Here is a 17,760-nt window from a genome sequence, read left to right as displayed (position 1 = left end):
CAGTTGAAGTGCCGCTCAGCGTATCAATTACCACCAGCTGAACGTCCTGCTCGTCTCGTACTTTATTTTCATAAAATAAAATTAAAACTCCTAAATAAGCCTTCTTAGAGTGCCCTAACACAGCGCAAATTATTGGATGGCTCATATCCAAAAATATATATTATGAAGAAAGTATGATGAAAGCTACTGAGCTAGAAATCGTAAAAAGAGAAAAATCAGATTATCAAACTTTTGCTGTGGACAAGTTGGCTGCGGAAAATACAATTTATAGTAAGAGTAACCAATTCGTCGTCAACAAGCTCTTCATACCCCGAATCAGCGAGCGAATATTAGTATGGAAATTATTTATGTTTGGTAAACAATACAAAATAAGGATATTAATTCTAAATAATTTATATATAAATAATAAAATAAATGTATGTTTATATTCATGTTTTATGTATTAATAATCAAAATTAGTTTATTAATAAAGTACCTAGAAAAATGTTGATAGCCTCTGAAATGTCATTATGACATCACTGTAAAATTTTTCAAATTTAAAGTAGTAGTTTTTAAAATTCTAAGAAATGTAAACATTTCTTTGTTTACAGTTTTGATCTCGAATTACATTTCCGACTATTAATATAGTAAAAATAGTTACATAATTTTTAAGTCACAAGTTCTGTGGTTACTAATAAGATTTTTTTTCTTAATTCGCCTAGGGTATTTAAAACTATGTAGGGTAGGGGCAAGAGTCATCTGTGTATAAGAAAAAGTGTCCGTCAAATACATTAAATTAGGGCAGTACCATTAAATCAGGGTAAATTTTAAAAGAAGCGCCAAATATTAAATATACTAATCACTCTAGGTGCATGTTTCCCTATAATAATTATTTAAGGTTTTATTTACTACATTATTTTGTACAACGCAAGTTGTTTAAATTTTCAATAATTAACTGCTTTAGTCGACAATAATAGTAAATTTTTAACTCAGCATACTTCAATTCGTCTACAATTGCTACATTCACCATACTTTATATCATGCCCTTACACCAGCGCCATTGCAGAAGGTTTTTAAACTGTTATTTACAACATAAGCTGGACACTTTTCTCCTGAAATGATACTCCTTGCCTCTACCCTCCATAGTTAAAACTTTATAAAAAAAATATCCTGCTATTTTTCTTTGGCTTGTGTGGAAGACTCACCACAATTTAGCCAATCCTGCAATCACCTTTGTTTAATGAACATAGACCTAAAAGTACTCAGTGACATAGACTTATGAAGTTATGACTAGACCTAGAGTAACTATAGTCCTATTAGTGACATAGACTTATGAAGTTATGACTAGACCTAGAGTAACTATTATAGTCCTATTATTATCGCAAGTGTTTACTGTTTACCAATTCCTTTAGCCAAAATTCATTTAAACAGGGCGTAAGCAATGAATACATTAAGGGCAAAAGTTATAACTCCTAACTTTTAACTTTGTTTTGAGACGGAATAGGGATTTTAAATAAAATATATTGGTCTTATTCGTCTTCCAATCATAAAAATTGTTGCATTATTTATTTTTTGAAGTGAATTGAATAATAACTTAAAATGGATGATTTAGGGTTGCTACAAGAAAAAGATGAGATTGAAAACATCATTCCTCAAGTGAGGTGTTAAAATTTATAAAACCCGTTTCAATGCATTTGAAGAACTAAATGAAGAAGAATTTAAGTACAGATATAGGTTTTACCGTTTAAATTCTGTTGAACGGAGGTGCCTCCTTCATTGCTTAATTTCAATTAGTGATTTCGACAGATTGAAAATGATGCAGGTGATATTAGTGGTATAAGCCAACCTTCATTATTGTTAATAATATGCAAATTGCGTTATCTATAGTACTACGTATATTAGTCAATGGTTTAAAATGCCACATAGTACTACAGTGTGATTGCAGGTTTTATATTGCTAAGACAAATGATTGGAGTCATTGACTGTACTCATATTCGGTACCTTAAGTCAGTTTAAATATTGAAAAATACTACATAAACAGAATAGGATTTATGTAGTTCAATAAATGTCTAAGTAAGAAGGTATGAACTTCATTAAATGTAATACTATATATTGATAATTATAATGTGTACATAGGTAATTACTTAATTAACATGTTAATATAATATTAAATTATGTTGAATTTATTTACTGCAATATAGCTTTTGTTTCAAGTTGTGTCAAATGCTAATCTGGAGATTAGGTATGGGTGTAGTAGCACACATGACACTAGGATTTTTAATGAGTGTATCTTGAAACAAAGATTATAGCAATCTGAATTCAAGGAGAGACTTAGGAGATTTAGTCAATGGCTGTACTCATTTCTTAGATCCCATCACACAGAAAAAACAAGCTTATAATGGTGCACATACGTAACACAGTCGAAAGATGCTTTAGTATATGGAAACAAAGATATAGGTGCTTACTGCATGGATTTACTACTAAGTTATAGAATACCAAATTATACATTGCTGCATTGGGAAAACTGCAATGGATAAGCAGCAAGATGTACTTGAAGATCTAGATGTTATAGCAGAAGAATTATTTCCTCCACCGTCATATAGTGTCCATAGTTCTATAGGAAGGAACACACTACACGCTGCACTCATCAATGAAAACTTATAACGTAGTCTTAATGCAACAAATATTACTTACCTACATTACTAACTTTTGATTTTTTTTTATAGTAAATGGCTCTGTGGACTGAATGTCAATGATTCAGCCAACGACAAGGTGGAGAGATTTTTTATTTTAATTTAGCTGGTTGAGTTATAAAAAGAGCTGATTAAAAGGAAATGATTGGTTGATATAGCTGTGGTTTTTTTTTGTGAACTGAAGAATAGGCAACAAGAGTTAGTATGGTTAGTAATAAACACCCATAATATTAACTTCCTTGTTAGTATCTAATCTAAATTTAAGGGAGAAATGTGTGAATGTAAGTGGGAATATGTGCCTAATAGAAGCGTAGAAAGTATGGAGGATAGAAATTACAATTTAATATTATTGCGGGAAATAAATTTTTAAAGAATCTTTCTGAAAGGGGAATGGCATAAAGTAAGAAGAAAAGGGATGTTGATGGGGCGAGGGATATCTTTCGGTAGAATGTCATATAAAGGAACTACAACACTACAAGACAAGAATGATGTAAAGAGGATCATTCAATATCTTCAGCTAATCTAAATTAACAGGTAATTCTGCTTATTATGCACATCACCAGTTCATTAAGGATCTCCAAGGTAACTTATTTTCTGAAATCTAGATGATTACTGAGAGGCCAAACCGTTAACAGTTCCCGATTAGTAAACACTTGCAAGTGAGGATATAAGAATATGAATGCAAGTCCATCTCATGAATGGACTTTTCACCTTTGAATTGATTTTATGTTATATAACTGTTCTGTTATTGAAATAAACATGATTGTAACAACTCAATATATATTTTTTAAATGATTTCCTTAGTGTAGCTCTTAAAATTAATTTCACATGCTAGATTTCATTGAATTTGATTTAAGATTGTGAAAAGGAGCATAGGAAACTTGAAAGTATTTGATGATACACAAACCAAAGGGATAGTCAAAAATCATTTAATCAAAAAATTATGTATGTACACTTACTTATTAATATAACTTACTTTTAACTATCAGGTTTTGAACACTATTTTTCTCATAAAGCACATTACCAAGATGGGGTAACCCGTTGGATAACTCAACCTTTCAGTATTTTACAAATATTTTTATAATCTCTAGAAGGTTATGTGCAACATAATTATAAAAATGAAAAAATAAATATCCTTGCTTATTGCACCAGCTTAAAAAAGCTATACTTACAGAAATTTATTATATTAACTTTCACATAAACTAAAACTAACTTAGTATAATATAGAAGAAATTAAACTAAAGAATATTTAATTTTAAGTTTCACTACATATCTTTATCAATTTCTTCTCTGAAATTTGACGCTCTATCTGAGCTTGCTTCAGATTTTCTCTTAAAATTTCAATTTCTAAGGCATGTTTCTCTTCTGCCATTTCCATTCGTCTGGCAAATTCTGTATCTTTTAACTTAGGAGAATGGCTTGCCATTCTGGAAGTGTTGATCTGCTCATCTCTGTTCTTCTGTAATTCAATAGGTATCAATCAACAACAAATCAAAAATTAATTATTAACTGACTTGTGCCCATGACTATTATAAAGTTCAGAGTCTCATATACTGGCACTTAAAATATTCAGTATATAAAATTTAAGTAACTCACTCACAATTCCATCTGAATCACATTTATTTAAATCTGGAAATAGCTGTGCTGGATTAAGTAAATCTTTAACCTCAATGGTTATATGGGGTGATGGTGGTCTTGCTCCACTACTGGTTTCTCTTTTATTATTAGAGTGAGCAGTCTTGCGAGCATTTATCTTCATTGATTTCCATTGCAATCTTAATTGATTTACATCCCGATTTCTATTGTTTAAACTATTAAACCTAGTACAGAAAATATGATGTTTTAGGATATTAATCTAGCTCATGAACGGGCGCTAGTTGTGGTGGCTCGATGATACTGTCACTAGGAAGTGTTCTTTGTTTTTTATTGCTTTTAAATTAAATTATTTTTTTATATAATAGCTAATAAAAGGCATAATGCCTTTATTTATTTACAGTATGTGTGGATTGATACTGTGACTCTTGTGTTTTTACATCTTAATTAACATTTTTTTGGCTTACTTGTGTAAGGCATTTAGTGTTTGACGTTTGAGTATTTTTGTTGAATCACTTTGCATATATTGTAATTAAAATGGTTTGTCAATTAAAAATAGGATCTTGAAAGTAATACCTAATCTGTTTTGAAAACAGAAACCTTAGAGTTGCTCGTTCTCTAAGGTATGAGCTGTATGAAAGAATTACATATTTTAAGAAATTTACCTATGAAATAAAATATTTTTGATTTGATCTAATATGATATTAAAAGTAGGTATTTCGGGAAAGTACAGACATTGGTGCTAGAGTTAGAGTAACACATGAACCTCAAAATAAATCGAAGGAAAAAACAAATAAAAAAAAATACCTTTGGTGAACCTCCTCCCAAGCTTTGGTCTTTCTTTTAATTGAATTTGTATATAAACACTTGTCCTCAATAATAGGAGTATAATCCTTTAAAATACAGAGAAGTAATTGCTGAAACAGTAAAATAATATAAGCAAATAAATACACAATAATTATATCTCGTGAGCGACAAAAAACATAATATAATACTGTTAGTAGTACATAGTTGAATATTACACATACCTTTTCATCTTCATCCCAATTAGTAGATCGGTTTCTTTTGATGGTAGACATGATAAAATAAGAAAAGATTATATTTAAATTATGCTATTATATTAGTAATATTACCCATATTTTGAAATCTGATTGCTCAGTTTAAGACTCTTCACTTGAACGCACAACAAACTCCAAGCTTAAACTCTTTAATATATTCTTTGCTACAAACGAGAAAGGCCGCAGGCGAAAAACAAACAGTAAGAAGTTGTCAAACTCAAAAACTAATACTTGATTTGTCACCCTATCCATAACTTACTGTCAAAACCATTAGTTTCTTTCAAACATTCGTTCTTTTTACATTTAAATTCGAAGATTTGCCTATGCTTAGCTACTCCGAGTCTAAGCCAAGTTTATAACGATGTTTATACGAGATAATTACTAGGCTAGTCTGTGATTAGGTACTCCAAGTGTAACTTCGGTTTAAGCCAGTAGTATGCCATTTCTATTAATGAGAGGGATACTGTTTAGCAGATGAAGAGAAAATTTTCGAGCACACTTTTAACTACTTTTTTACAATAATTTTAACGGTAAAGACACGATTAGGTACACCAATCGCGAACTATAAAATCTTTATGTAGATCTTGAACCAATAAATAATAATAAAGATCAACTTATTAGTGTCAATAAACTAAATTATAATATGCAAGTTTCATTTGAAGCATTTAAGAAAAAAGACACTACTCCAATGCATTTTCGCCATTTATTATAAAATCAGTGTATGCGGTGTATGCCTTAAGAATTTACTCTATCGATGGTGAACGCTAAACAGCATCCTGCAAAAAAAAATCAGACACTGAAGCCAAATGTGACAACTGACAGTTGCCAAATTCTGCAAGTTACAAAGGATGTAAAAAGTATCAGCAGTACAAAAATGAAAGATCAAAGAACTGACATAAAACAAAATCATAAAAATATCCATCAATATTATGCAAACATTAAACCATTATACCAAGAAAACAGGAAAATTGCTACTACATAGGCTGCACTAATAGTATCGGGAATGGAATATTTCCACTGTTACTGTTGTAGCTGTACCTACAACCAATAATATCAATTAATACAAATGTCTAATACCTAACTTGTAACGTAGCATTATAGATCGTAGAAATAGTAATCGTGCATAATAACTGTAATAAGCGTATGACGAAAGATTCGTTCTGACAAGAACATTTTATTTTATATAACGTAATATTAGCTCTGATAGGAACCATTTCATAATGCTGTATATCAACTCATAGAATCATACAGATCACCAGTAGTCATCGCAGTGAAGTTTCAAGCATCGTACTTTCTCTCGACGACCGCAGATATACTCACGTGACAGTCACATGCTCCGCGTTACACAACCGCACAGCAAGGCCGAGCGTCCTCGAATGACGCGTCGGGACTCGGGCGTCGATCGCTATTCATGCAATTTTAATCAATGAGCAATAGCGTAGGTGCGGAATGCTCATTGACATCGTATGATCGAGGTTCGACGCAAGTTTACACAAACTGCGATAGCATAGTTTTAGAGCGAGATAGAACACATAATATTATTCTCAATTCTTAGTGAATGAAACGTTTTACTATTGGTTAAAATGTAAGCTCTAGCATTGGTGTGTATTTTCTGAACTTGTAAATATTTTTTAAGTAACGATTGTAATTGGGTAACTAGTTTTAAGGATTTTGTATATATATCGTGTAACCTTTTAATAAATCATATCTTCCATATATCTTCCACATATTCCTCACAGTCAAGCAGTTGTTTTATTTAATCGCCAAACGCTCAGTCTCTAAACTGTCATATTAAAATATTTTTAAATGAAAACTCCTTGGTATTAAAAATCGAATACCATTTATTTATTTAAAAAAAGATTCTCGGTCTTGTCACAAGGTCTTTTCAAACTTGTTTAGTCGTTGAGAAAATCCCCTCCGCCTAAATCGTAGTCTTGGATGAGTCTAACGGGCACAATGCCGAATGGCTTAGGTCACGCACCACAGAATACGCAGGGCGATCTGTGCATAATTTTGCATTGGTGAATGGTCTGTCCCAATTGATTGACTCGCCAACGCGGCTCCCAGATGTGGACAGCCACATGCCGTCCTTATTAGACCTTCTGCTGACTTCATATTCCGATAGTTACCAGGTCTCTGTCGACGCCCCTCTCGGAAGGTCCGACCATTGCTTGGTCAGGAGTGTAGTGCCTATCCGACGCACACGTCGCAGGACACCAGTGACCCGCCGCGTTTGGCACTACAAGTCAGCAGATTGGGATAGGATGCGTTCCTTTTTTGCATCCTACCCTTGGAGCAGGGTTTGTTTTCCTTCGGATGATCCTAGTGCCCGCGCCGTTGCAGTAGCCGATGTGATACTACAGGGCATGGATATTTTTATACCAAGCTCTGTAGTACCGATCGGTGGCAGATCACAGCCCTGGTCCGATGCGTCAGTTAAAGCAGCATCTGACTGCAAAAAACAGGCGTATCGAACTTGGATTGCGGCGCTGGGCACAAAGGATCCGAACTGTAAAGTTCTGAAGAGGAAATATAACCGTACCTCCAGATTTTTTAAGCGGCAGATTTGCCCGTGCGATATCGAAGCACGTCGTCAAAATAGGTGAGCAGCTTTCTAGTTGGCCGACTGGAATATGCAAGTTCGGGTCTCTGTATTAAGCTAAGCATAAGCCGATGTCCTGTGTTCTTTTCGCCTCTAACTAGACTCTTAACAGTAACGGAAAAAACGCCGCTAATAATCCCGCGATGTCAGAGCTCTATGCGTGAAGTACTGTTTCGACAGAAAACTGTTCGGCGAGATCTTTTTTCATTGGACGTAAGTAAGTCGAGCGGGCTGGATTGCATCTCCCCAATCGTGCTTAGAACTTTTGCCCCTGAGTGGAAGCTAGTGCTAACGCGTTAATGAAGGCACTCAAAAGGCGTAGTCCCTGACTCATGGAAGTCAGCCCTTGTCCATTCCATCCAAAAAAAGGAGACATTTCGGATCCGGCAAACTACAGGCCTATACTCGTAGCTATTACCTCCTTGCGGGCCTACCATGAACTCTTATTGCGATTCAATTGACAACCTAAAATGAACTGCTTTGCTATTTCGTACCACGACGTGATTAGAGCTATCTAATTTAGGTTGAATAACTGATTAAATCGCAATGATGTCAATTGAATGTCCAAAATGATATCAACTGAATCGAAAACTGATTTAGTTCGTTCATTCATTCATACCATGAGGTGTTATTTCAATCTAAAATGGATAGCTTTATCAAAGTGACCGATTCGAAAAAAGTTGCTACTTCCTCAGAGGAAAGTGAATCGTGCTGTTAATAACTTTTAAAAAATACTGAAATAATAGAAAAGAAAAATTTAGATGATGATTTAGAAAAGATGAGATGAGAATACTTTATTGGACTTTTTTGTAAAACAAAATACTGAAAATAGATACCAAAAATGAAAATACTAAAGACGAGGCAGTAAGGGCCCGGGCCTGTTCGCAAGAACGAATTAAAAAAAATGTACTCTGTGATCCTGTCAAATCAAACATCAATGGAGGTGCGTTCATAACTCGTTATTTTTACGAAAACACATAAGCAAACATTTAATTTGTAATTCAAAGAACTATATTTATTTATATTACTATTATTTGATAAGTATAAAAAAGGGTTTAATAGTTTATAATTTGATGCAATTGCGCAATTTTAAAATGTACTTTTAGTATTTTCTACGCAAAAAAACCGCTAAAATCATATCATTTTAGGTTTCGAAACGCAATTTTATGTCGTTCATTCTTCATAAGCGATCCAAACGCCATTCAGTAAAAGGCACTTCATGGTATGAATTTTAGTGATTCAGTTTAGGTACCTAAACTGAACTGCATCGGATTCGCATCGCTTATTAAAAGTTGATGGTAGGCCCTCTGCTCTCTAAAATCATGGAGAGCATAATTAACCTGTTGAACCTAGAAGATCACCAGTTGATCAACGACTAACAGTACGGCATTTCGCCATGGTCGGTCGGCAGGCGATCTTGGCGCCTAACACAGATGGGCGGCGGCTATCGAGAGCAAGGGAGAAAGCCTTGCAGTTACTGATCATGTGCACAAGGCGCTTCTCTGAAAACTCCCATCATTTCGGCTTCCTTCTACGTACTACAAAACTGTGGAATGAGTATCTATGTGCGGTGTTTCCGGGACGATCCGACATGGGTACCTTCAAAAGACTTAATACTGAAAAAATTGATGCTTGTTTTGCACCCCGTAGCAAAGCAACGATTATTAGGATTATAATCAAGATCGCCGGAATACGTTGGATGAGGGCAGCGCAGGACCGATCTTCGTGGAAATCTTTGGGGGAGGCCTTTGTCCAGCAGTGGACATCTTCCGGCTGATGATGATGACGATGAAGAAAGCAACGATATAACGTCATCGATGCCAGGTCCAGAGATAATGTAAATGAACATTTGTTTAAATAAATGGCGGCCATATTGAAATTGACACAATATTCGCTTTTTTGTTACTTAATACATAACGTCTGTTTAATGGCTCAGTGGTTATGTTCGCTTCTTTGATGGACTAGGATTCCCATCCTACCTTCTCGTATATTTAGGGGGTTGTCTTTAATGAATCGTTATATTTACAGAAATTACTTTATTTCTCGTTAACAATTAATAATATTTAAATAACACGTTTAATAACAGGCGTGTTGCTTCTACAAAGGTTCAGCGATGAGCGAAATGTGTCTTGCAATTAAATTCGTTCATCGTCTGAAGATGGATGCCGCTGCTTACTTCACTCGTTCGGTTCAGTCACACCGCCAAGACATATATGGCACCAATAAGTGCCTGATGTCACATGTGTTCTTTTTTTAATTTAAGGCTTCAGTAGATACAGTCCATTGACAGAAGGACGAACCTACGGTGGAGGATTCCCGTTTATTACACTTTAGGTACCTCGTATCCAAAGAAGCGTGTTAATAACAGGTAATCACCCAGTCATCATGTCAGATTAACCAGTCTTAACTTGATGACATTGCTTGGTGTGAAATACAAATAGATAAATAACAACAACAGGATGATATTCTTCATTCTTTTAATGCATTTTTCTAATTTCTCTTGACAGCGATGAGCACTTTTGGTGAAAATAGATACCAGAAATCAGTATAATATAATTAAGTATAATAATTATACACTAATTAACAGTTCAGATAAAAAAATCTCTTCGATTCATATAGGTTTGCCTGTTGTCAACCCGCAGCTCAAATTTACAATAAAAATAGATCTCTTCTATAAAATTTACGTTCTTTACAAAAAGCATAAATTCAATGTATGATAAAGTAACAATAAATAAATGCTTCTGGAGATAAAACTTAATATAGATAATAATATTATTACTTTGTAGATAAATTGACAGAAAGTCACTCTGCTAAGATCAATCGTAAAAATACCTTATGAGTACAAAGGATAGTGTTAGTCGACAAACTAAAGGCTGCATTCATCTACAATAATAATTAAACTACTGCATATTGGTTCGTCATTATATTTCGCTACAAATTCAACTATTGCAAAACATGTTCACAAGTTGTCATGACACTTTTTTTTATATAAAACTTGTCAAAAATTAACTTCTAAGTTCAATAATTATGGGTTGTCACTTGGGAAGCAATTTAATCCGTTAATATGGATTTTAGCGAAATTGACAACAATAGCTGTCAATGTCATTTTGTATGACACATTATTAAATAAATTGCAACATAGATGAATTAAACTCAGGTTAAATTTTGACAGTTTTAAGTCCTATGAATAGTTATGATGAAAATGCCAAAGATGCGTCACCGGCGGCGGGCGGCTCAACGGCTACTCTACTCTAAACAAACTGATTTGCGGTCATCTAGTTTATTATAGCCGAAAAATACTAGTACATTATAAGAAGTAGCTGCGAAATAATCTAACCACGGCCACATCAGCTAAGAAGAAACAAACCAAACAAGTCACAGTTTTGTCAAGCACAAACCATGCAAATTTGAGCTATGTATTTATAAATATAGCGTCGAGTATCGCTGAGCCAGTGGCGAGGCTGAACGCCCGCAGCCCAGCTGCACTATCACAACGTAATTCGTCTGAATTAATTACCGCTCGGGTCTACTTAATCCTACAAAATGATCACTATCAATAATAAATTATTTTTCCTACAATTAAAAACAAGGTACCAAGTGTAGTGTGCCGTAACGCTAACTGCGTCGCGCTATCGAATTAATTGACTGGGCCCCTCAAGCGAGTGTCCGTTTATCACTTCTAAAACCATAATGCTAAAAGGCGAATCCTCATTCTTACAATATTTACATCAACAAACGATTCAAGCGCTACAGACCCGACTCTACTTAGGAAACCAAGAGAGGCCTTTAAGGCCGATATGACTATGATTAAAAATAAAGCGACGGTGTACTACGGTACTGTGAGAATTAATAATATTGTTGTGCGTCGTGTGTGCAGTGTTCGGGTCGGGAGTCGTACCCGTCCGTGTTTGGACTCTGGCTGACGGCAACCACTATATGGCACAAGCTTACTGTAACACTATGATAACAGATTAACTAGCAGACGGCGACGACGATGGCGATCCGCGACCCGATACACATATCTACGCGTCAACGCTCGACGTAATAATAAATATATCAACAATTTCATATAATATTATATGTATAATAATCTCCTCTATCTTCTCTATCAGGAACGTTTCCGACCGTTCATTAGAACACAATGTTCCTCATCCATCATCTGTGAAGGTTCACGTACGCCAACAAAGCATTAAATAGTGATATCTTTACAATCAGTCTAGTCTATATAATTTTCTCTTTTGTGGCAAGGTATCTATAAGACTCGATTTAATATATAACAGATATATCTCTATACAATCGGAATACGTCGCGTATTCGTCACAGCGTCAATGATATAAAATTTAACCTAAATAACACAGGAGAATTAAGTATAAGATCACAAAATGAGATTGAGCGGGCGCGGTCGTGCGCCCGGCGAAGTCGCAGCTAATTACACGTGGTCTACGCTACTCCTAGCGAGGCGACGCGCGCTCGCACTAAGGCTATTATTGCTATGGGGGGGGCGCCGGCCTAGCAGACAGTGCGGCGTCAGGGGGCTATGCCCGCGTCGGACTTGTGGAACGCGGCGCCGGCGGACGACAGCGCGGGTTGCTGGGACTGTGCGGAGCTGAAGTCGTGCTCAGATTTCGGCCGTGGAAGGGCAGCCGCGACTCCCAACCCTGGAAGCGCAACCCCGGCCATCCTACACGATGCAGCTTGCAGCGGTTGGAGAGCCAACCCCAGCGACCGCTCCGACAACCGCGCAACGCTGTCATCCGATAAGCTAACATGCTCCGCTTCAGCTGCTAAGGCATTCACTACAGCGTTAATGGTGTTCCCTTCTGATGTGGTGTCGTCTTCCCGATGCGCGACGAGATTCGGGTTCTTGCCGATCTTATTCAGTCGTTCCGCGGCAACGCTCTCCATTGTGCGTCGCATCAGCGGGTATTGGTCAAGCACAGCGTTAAAGTGGTCCACAGAAAGTGAAAATAGATTGCAGTATGTCTCGGCGCGGACGGAAGCGACACGTCGGGCATTCGTCAGCAGACATATCTCGCCGAAGTATGAGCCGTCGGAAAGACTGGTGGCAACCTCGCCATTCGCCATTACAATGTCCACTATACCCTCCTGAATAAAATACATCTTGTTTCCGATGGTTCCTTCTTTGATTATAATATCACCTGAAATGACAAATAATTTTGTTGACTGAGTTGATTTATCATGAGTTAAATCAAGTTTCTCAGGTTTCTTTTAGATTGGCACAAGAAGTGAGAGTTAACTTGTCTCGTTTAGATAAAAGCAAATTTCTACTCAAGTCACTTCTTCAATTCTCATTAATGCTAGATTACCTGTTTGTTAATACAGAAATTCCTAAGTTACAGATCTATACATTTGGCCAAAAGATAAACCTATCGGAGTAGTGATTCCAAATTCTTACAGCCTACTTTTGTATTCAGTCTATTTGGCTAAGCCTGCACTTCACCAATCAGCCGTCCCAAATGGTCGAATTTCCTGCGAGTTTACTCGCTACTAGTTTAGTAGATACTTCGGTCCACATCCTAGAAAGTGTCTCAATACACACGCAAAACGAGATCATTTTTGTCTCTTTATCACAGATTACGTATTAGGATACCCTATGGAATGCAGACATATTTATTATATTAGTGTTTGGTTGTTCCGCTTACCAGGTTGGAAGACTTCATATCGCAGCTTCGTGACGACATCAGACACGAAATTTGAGTCAGCATTGGCAAAGAAAGGCACTGAGGCAACCAGCGATCGACAGTTGTAGTTTATCACATCCTCGCGGAGCTTTTCACTCAGTTCACCAAGGATCAGCTCCTCGTCAAAGAATTTCCCTTGATACCGATGCTCGAAATACTCTGTGATTCGCTGCCGCATCTCTCGGGGTAGTTTACGGTATGCCATGTATTCTTCGACTTGTTTCACCTGAAAATTAATAATTAAAAATATTTTATAAATTGCATGACGCAACTGCTAGCCATACCCATTGAATATATTTGTTTTTGTGCAATCAATACACAATTAAGTGCCGTTTATAATTAAAGAAAAAATAAAAGATTCTCAAATAAGGGTATTGTGAAACAATAGTAATTATTGATGATGAGATGAATCTCAAAAGTTTTTACAAGTTTTAAACAAGTTGCTTACGTTTGCCGGATTTTTATTTGGTGAATTGATACACATAAAGATAAAATTTTTTGAAATCCATCACCAGTTAATTAGGTATAGAGAGTTTATTTTTAAAGATCTAAACTATATTTTTTGCATTATTTTTTGTCACCCATATTCTTACAAGTGACACCACATAGGAACTTGACGAGGTAAATAAGTCGCATTGGTCTACATCTTGGTTATAAACTACTTATCGTTCTTATGATCGCGATAGCGAGTTGAGCTTCAAATAGGCACAAAAATTTGCTGTTAAACTTATGGAACAGCCTGTCCAGTGGTATTTATACAGGTCAGTGGAAGCATTACTTCGTTCCAAATCCCTCATTAAATTTATACTACAAAAAATAATTACATTTTCAACACGAATTTAGACGAAGCACGCAATCTGACAATCTGATCATAATATTATGATTTTTTTAAATATTTGTATTAATTATGAGAACTAAATATCTACAAATTAGCCGTTTGTTTTAGTTTGAGCAATTTGTTTAAGCAAAGAGGCATCATTTATTGTTATAAAATGACTTATTAGTTCAAGATGAAAGTCTAAACTGTCATGAACACTTGTAAACGTATCGATTAATTATTATACATCGTTGTAGTAGACACCCATATTATTTTAAATTAATAATATAAGGGTGCTTGAGAAAAATAATTGCATATGTACTTTGCTAATAAAAGCAATATAATGCTATGGATATCTACTACAGAGAGCTGGGGTTAATTTGTGAATGAATAAATACTATTAAGGGTGCGATAAAAACACTCTTGTGATTAAAACTGTAATACAACATTAACCCACTAACAAACATTCATTTGTACTCACGTCCATTCGCTGAAACAGGCAACGGTCATCGTTTATTAATGTTCTAAATGATTCTACGGTATAGAGGAAAGTGTTCATAACAGCTTTTTCAAGGGCAGTCAAAGTCAAAGGAGAATTTTACAAATCTAATTAATGAATTAATCTTATCAATGGTGGAGAGTGTCTTAATATCAAATGTTGCATGCATATTAACACATATTTGTACATTTTTCAAATGTAAATAAATGATTATTAATATTATATAATCTCAACATTTCCGACCTTTTTTTAAGATAAAAATTACACGACGATAAGGGATTCATTCACCCTGACTTAAATCAAAATTCTGAGGGGATTTAGTAGTGAATTTTATTTACTAGCTACGGCGCCCTTCAAAACGAAAAACAATTTACAATGAGACGCTACTTTGGTACATACATATACAAATACGAAATAATTAAAACGCGACTGTAATTAATGTGTAAATTCGTGTACAATTAGCTCAAATATAAATAAAAAAAAATGCGTCACTCTTTCTAGGCTCAAGATACAGTCTTTTTAAATTTTAGAAACTTTATTTAGAGGGATTTTGAGGTGGGCCACTGCGGATACTTTCAATACACCAACGCTAACAAGTACGTACATGGTAGTCCGGGCTGATGGTCGATAAAAATCAAATCATTCAGATCAAAATCAGATTACATTAGATAACTCATCGTATTGGCAATTATGTGTCGTCCTGTGCGGTAATTCGAAAAAATGTAGCCCCTATAATTTACCATGAGACCAATGATATTTAATATAGTTGTTGTAGGAAAATTACCTTTTCACGATATTGTCTTCGCGAAGAGTCGAGACTCTGAATCAAGTTCGTTGCATGACCCAGGAACAGGGCGTAGCAGGTGGCACCAGATATCATTGAGAGCATCGTGAGCCACATGTCTGTGAGAGACTGTGGGGGGAACCGGCCGTATCCGATGCATAACATATGGGACATGGCTTTGAATAGTGCCCACGAGTATTGCTCCAGCCAGAAAGCTTCCTGAAAGTAATAGAAAAATGCTAGTTTAAAAGAGCTATATCGTTCATATTTATCATTCACTACTAAAGTTTAAATTGTACCTTTAATTGATCTATTGTTTCTCAAATAACTAGTACCTTATAATTATTATTTTAAATAGTAACTTATATATTACCTTATTAACATTAGTAAGAACATTATTTCTATGCAAATACATAAGTTTCCCTTCTCAAAGGAGATATTTTATATTATGCTGTACTATTCCATAATTATGCATACTTTTCTGGCAGTAAGGTCCAATAAAATTGTGATTCTGTGATACTCACTTGTAATTCGTTGATAGCCACCCATGAGTTGGGTGGGAATCCTTGCAGCATTGGTACAAGGAACTGAAGGCACCCAGACCAGTGACCGATTAAGAGCATCATGCAGATAAGGTTGAATATTCGCATGAACACTGACGCCATGTTCAGGAACTGTGGAAAATATGAGAGATTATTGTATGGAGTAACGAGCAATGTTTCGCCTCTAAAGGAAGCCGTGCGGACTGCGCGCGACGAGGACGCTTGAGTTCAAGCATCGCGATGATCATCTACCGATGAATTGGTAAAAAGTGTGAAAAAAAATGGACGCGTGAGGCGGTTCGTAGCGAGGATATGCTACTTCCTGGCGAGCGGAGCGGAGCGAGCAAGTCGCGGGGCCGGAGCCGCCGCGCGATCTCGCGACCTGCCCCCTGCGCTCCCCCGCGGGCGCCGCGGGGCGGAACAGTGACGTAACGAAAGAAGGAAGCGAAGCGAACGCAGCGGTGTGAAGGACGCCGGCGATGCCGACTGCATGCTAAGCGGGCGAACGAGCACATGCGCGCCGGCTCGCGCCGACCCTGTTACCTTAAATATCAGATTGCTTTTCGTGTCACCCTTCTTTTTGGCAACGTCAGAGCTGAGACGTCCCCTCCGTTCCGTGCGTTTTTTTTGCAGATTCTGCAAGATCTAGAAAACAAGCGAGAAACACGATAGTAGGAAGAGAGGCAGGCGCGACAAGAGAGCGCCGGGTCGACGGTTGGGGGACGTCACGGGTGTGCTTGGGGGGAAAGGGATCGGGGGACGAGGGGTCCGGGGTTAGGGGCGTGGCGCGTGCGGGCACACTGTCGGATGCACTAACACCGAGAAGAGCAGACGAGCAGGTCGGGCTATGCCCCTACACTAGCTAGGACCGCGAGGCGAGAGGCGGGTCGCATGCGGCACTGGCACCTGGGCGGTGAAGTCCCGCGAGCCGCCGCTGTCCGGGGCGCCAGGCTCGTCGCTGGGCTGCGGCCCGGGGCTCATCTGCACACAATACGTCACCGCGACGTCACGACAGCACCGACCGCCGGCTAGCGTCGCGGTCACCCTCCCCGTACTCCACTTCTCACTGACTCTCCGCAATCACATTATTATTGGAGTACGGTACGTTCTACTCGTCTAACCTAACCTAATCTAATTACTGTATTTTTATTCATGTTTTGACTGCAATCTTATGGTAATATTGCTATGACTTAAGCTGGGTACTTCTTTAATATTTTTGCACTGTTAGTTTCAAATGATTATATTATTTATTATTATTTGAAAAAGCTTTACTTAATTTAAAATTATTTTAGCGTATTACAAGGCTTTTAAAAGCAGCAACTGAATGCAAAAAGGTAGCAAATTATTAATCTGTGAGTGTGGGACGGTTTGGGTAATGTACGCGACCACCACAGTTGGTTCTCTAATTCACGGCTGTTTGTCGATCGCGACTGTTCGAAACGGAGTGAGAGCGTGCAGGCAGAAAGAAGCTTGCAGAGAAGCAGTAGAGAA

General features: G+C 36.8%; 1 protein-coding gene and 2 long non-coding RNA genes across 14 annotated transcripts in view; 1 reads left to right on the top strand and 2 right to left on the bottom strand.

Annotated features, from left to right (window-relative positions):
- The first annotated feature begins 1,391 nt into the window (after window positions 1–1,391).
- On the top strand, window positions 1,392–3,449 carry LOC126972202 (uncharacterized). The gene is made up of 2 exons (XR_007731071.1): window positions 1,392–2,060; window positions 2,706–3,449. It is a non-coding gene; the product is annotated as an uncharacterized LOC126972202 (long non-coding RNA).
- A 138-nt stretch (window positions 3,450–3,587) lies between these two features.
- On the bottom strand, window positions 3,588–6,130 carry LOC126972198 (uncharacterized). Of its 3 annotated transcripts, none has more exons than XR_007731067.1 (4): window positions 5,294–6,130; window positions 5,073–5,182; window positions 4,269–4,492; window positions 3,588–4,131 (listed from the first exon to the last, which is right to left on the bottom strand). It is a non-coding gene; the product is annotated as an uncharacterized LOC126972198 (long non-coding RNA). The 3 variants fall into 3 exon arrangements; XR_007731065.1 differs by having other exon boundaries at window positions 4,273–4,492; window positions 5,294–6,118; XR_007731066.1 differs by lacking the exon at window positions 4,269–4,492 and having other exon boundaries at window positions 5,294–6,109.
- Window positions 6,131–10,385: 4,255 nt separating this feature from the next.
- LOC126972155 (potassium/sodium hyperpolarization-activated cyclic nucleotide-gated channel 2) overlaps window positions 10,386–17,760 on the bottom strand; it is a 313,446-nt gene continuing 306,071 nt past the window's right edge. For 5 of the 10 annotated variants that reach the window (XM_050818746.1, XM_050818748.1, XM_050818755.1 and 2 more), the window contains 6 exons: window positions 16,813–16,914; window positions 16,252–16,401; window positions 15,728–15,946; window positions 14,926–14,934; window positions 13,589–13,853; window positions 10,386–13,084 (listed from right to left, as the gene is read on the bottom strand). In XM_050818746.1, the coding sequence (XP_050674703.1) occupies window positions 12,453–13,084; window positions 13,589–13,853; window positions 14,926–14,934; window positions 15,728–15,946; window positions 16,252–16,401; window positions 16,813–16,914 (1,377 nt within the window). In that variant the 3' untranslated portion in view covers window positions 10,386–12,452. The remainder of the gene's footprint in view (window positions 13,085–13,588; window positions 13,854–14,925; window positions 14,935–15,727; window positions 15,947–16,251; window positions 16,402–16,812; window positions 16,915–17,760) is intronic. The other 5 variants (XM_050818749.1, XM_050818750.1, XM_050818752.1 and 2 more) reach the window with 3 other exon arrangements.

This window comes from Leptidea sinapis, chromosome 25, assembly GCF_905404315.1.
Source record: "Leptidea sinapis chromosome 25, ilLepSina1.1, whole genome shotgun sequence".
NCBI lineage: Eukaryota > Metazoa > Arthropoda > Insecta > Lepidoptera > Pieridae > Leptidea > Leptidea sinapis.
This window is presented reverse-complemented; position numbering and strand designations above follow the sequence as displayed.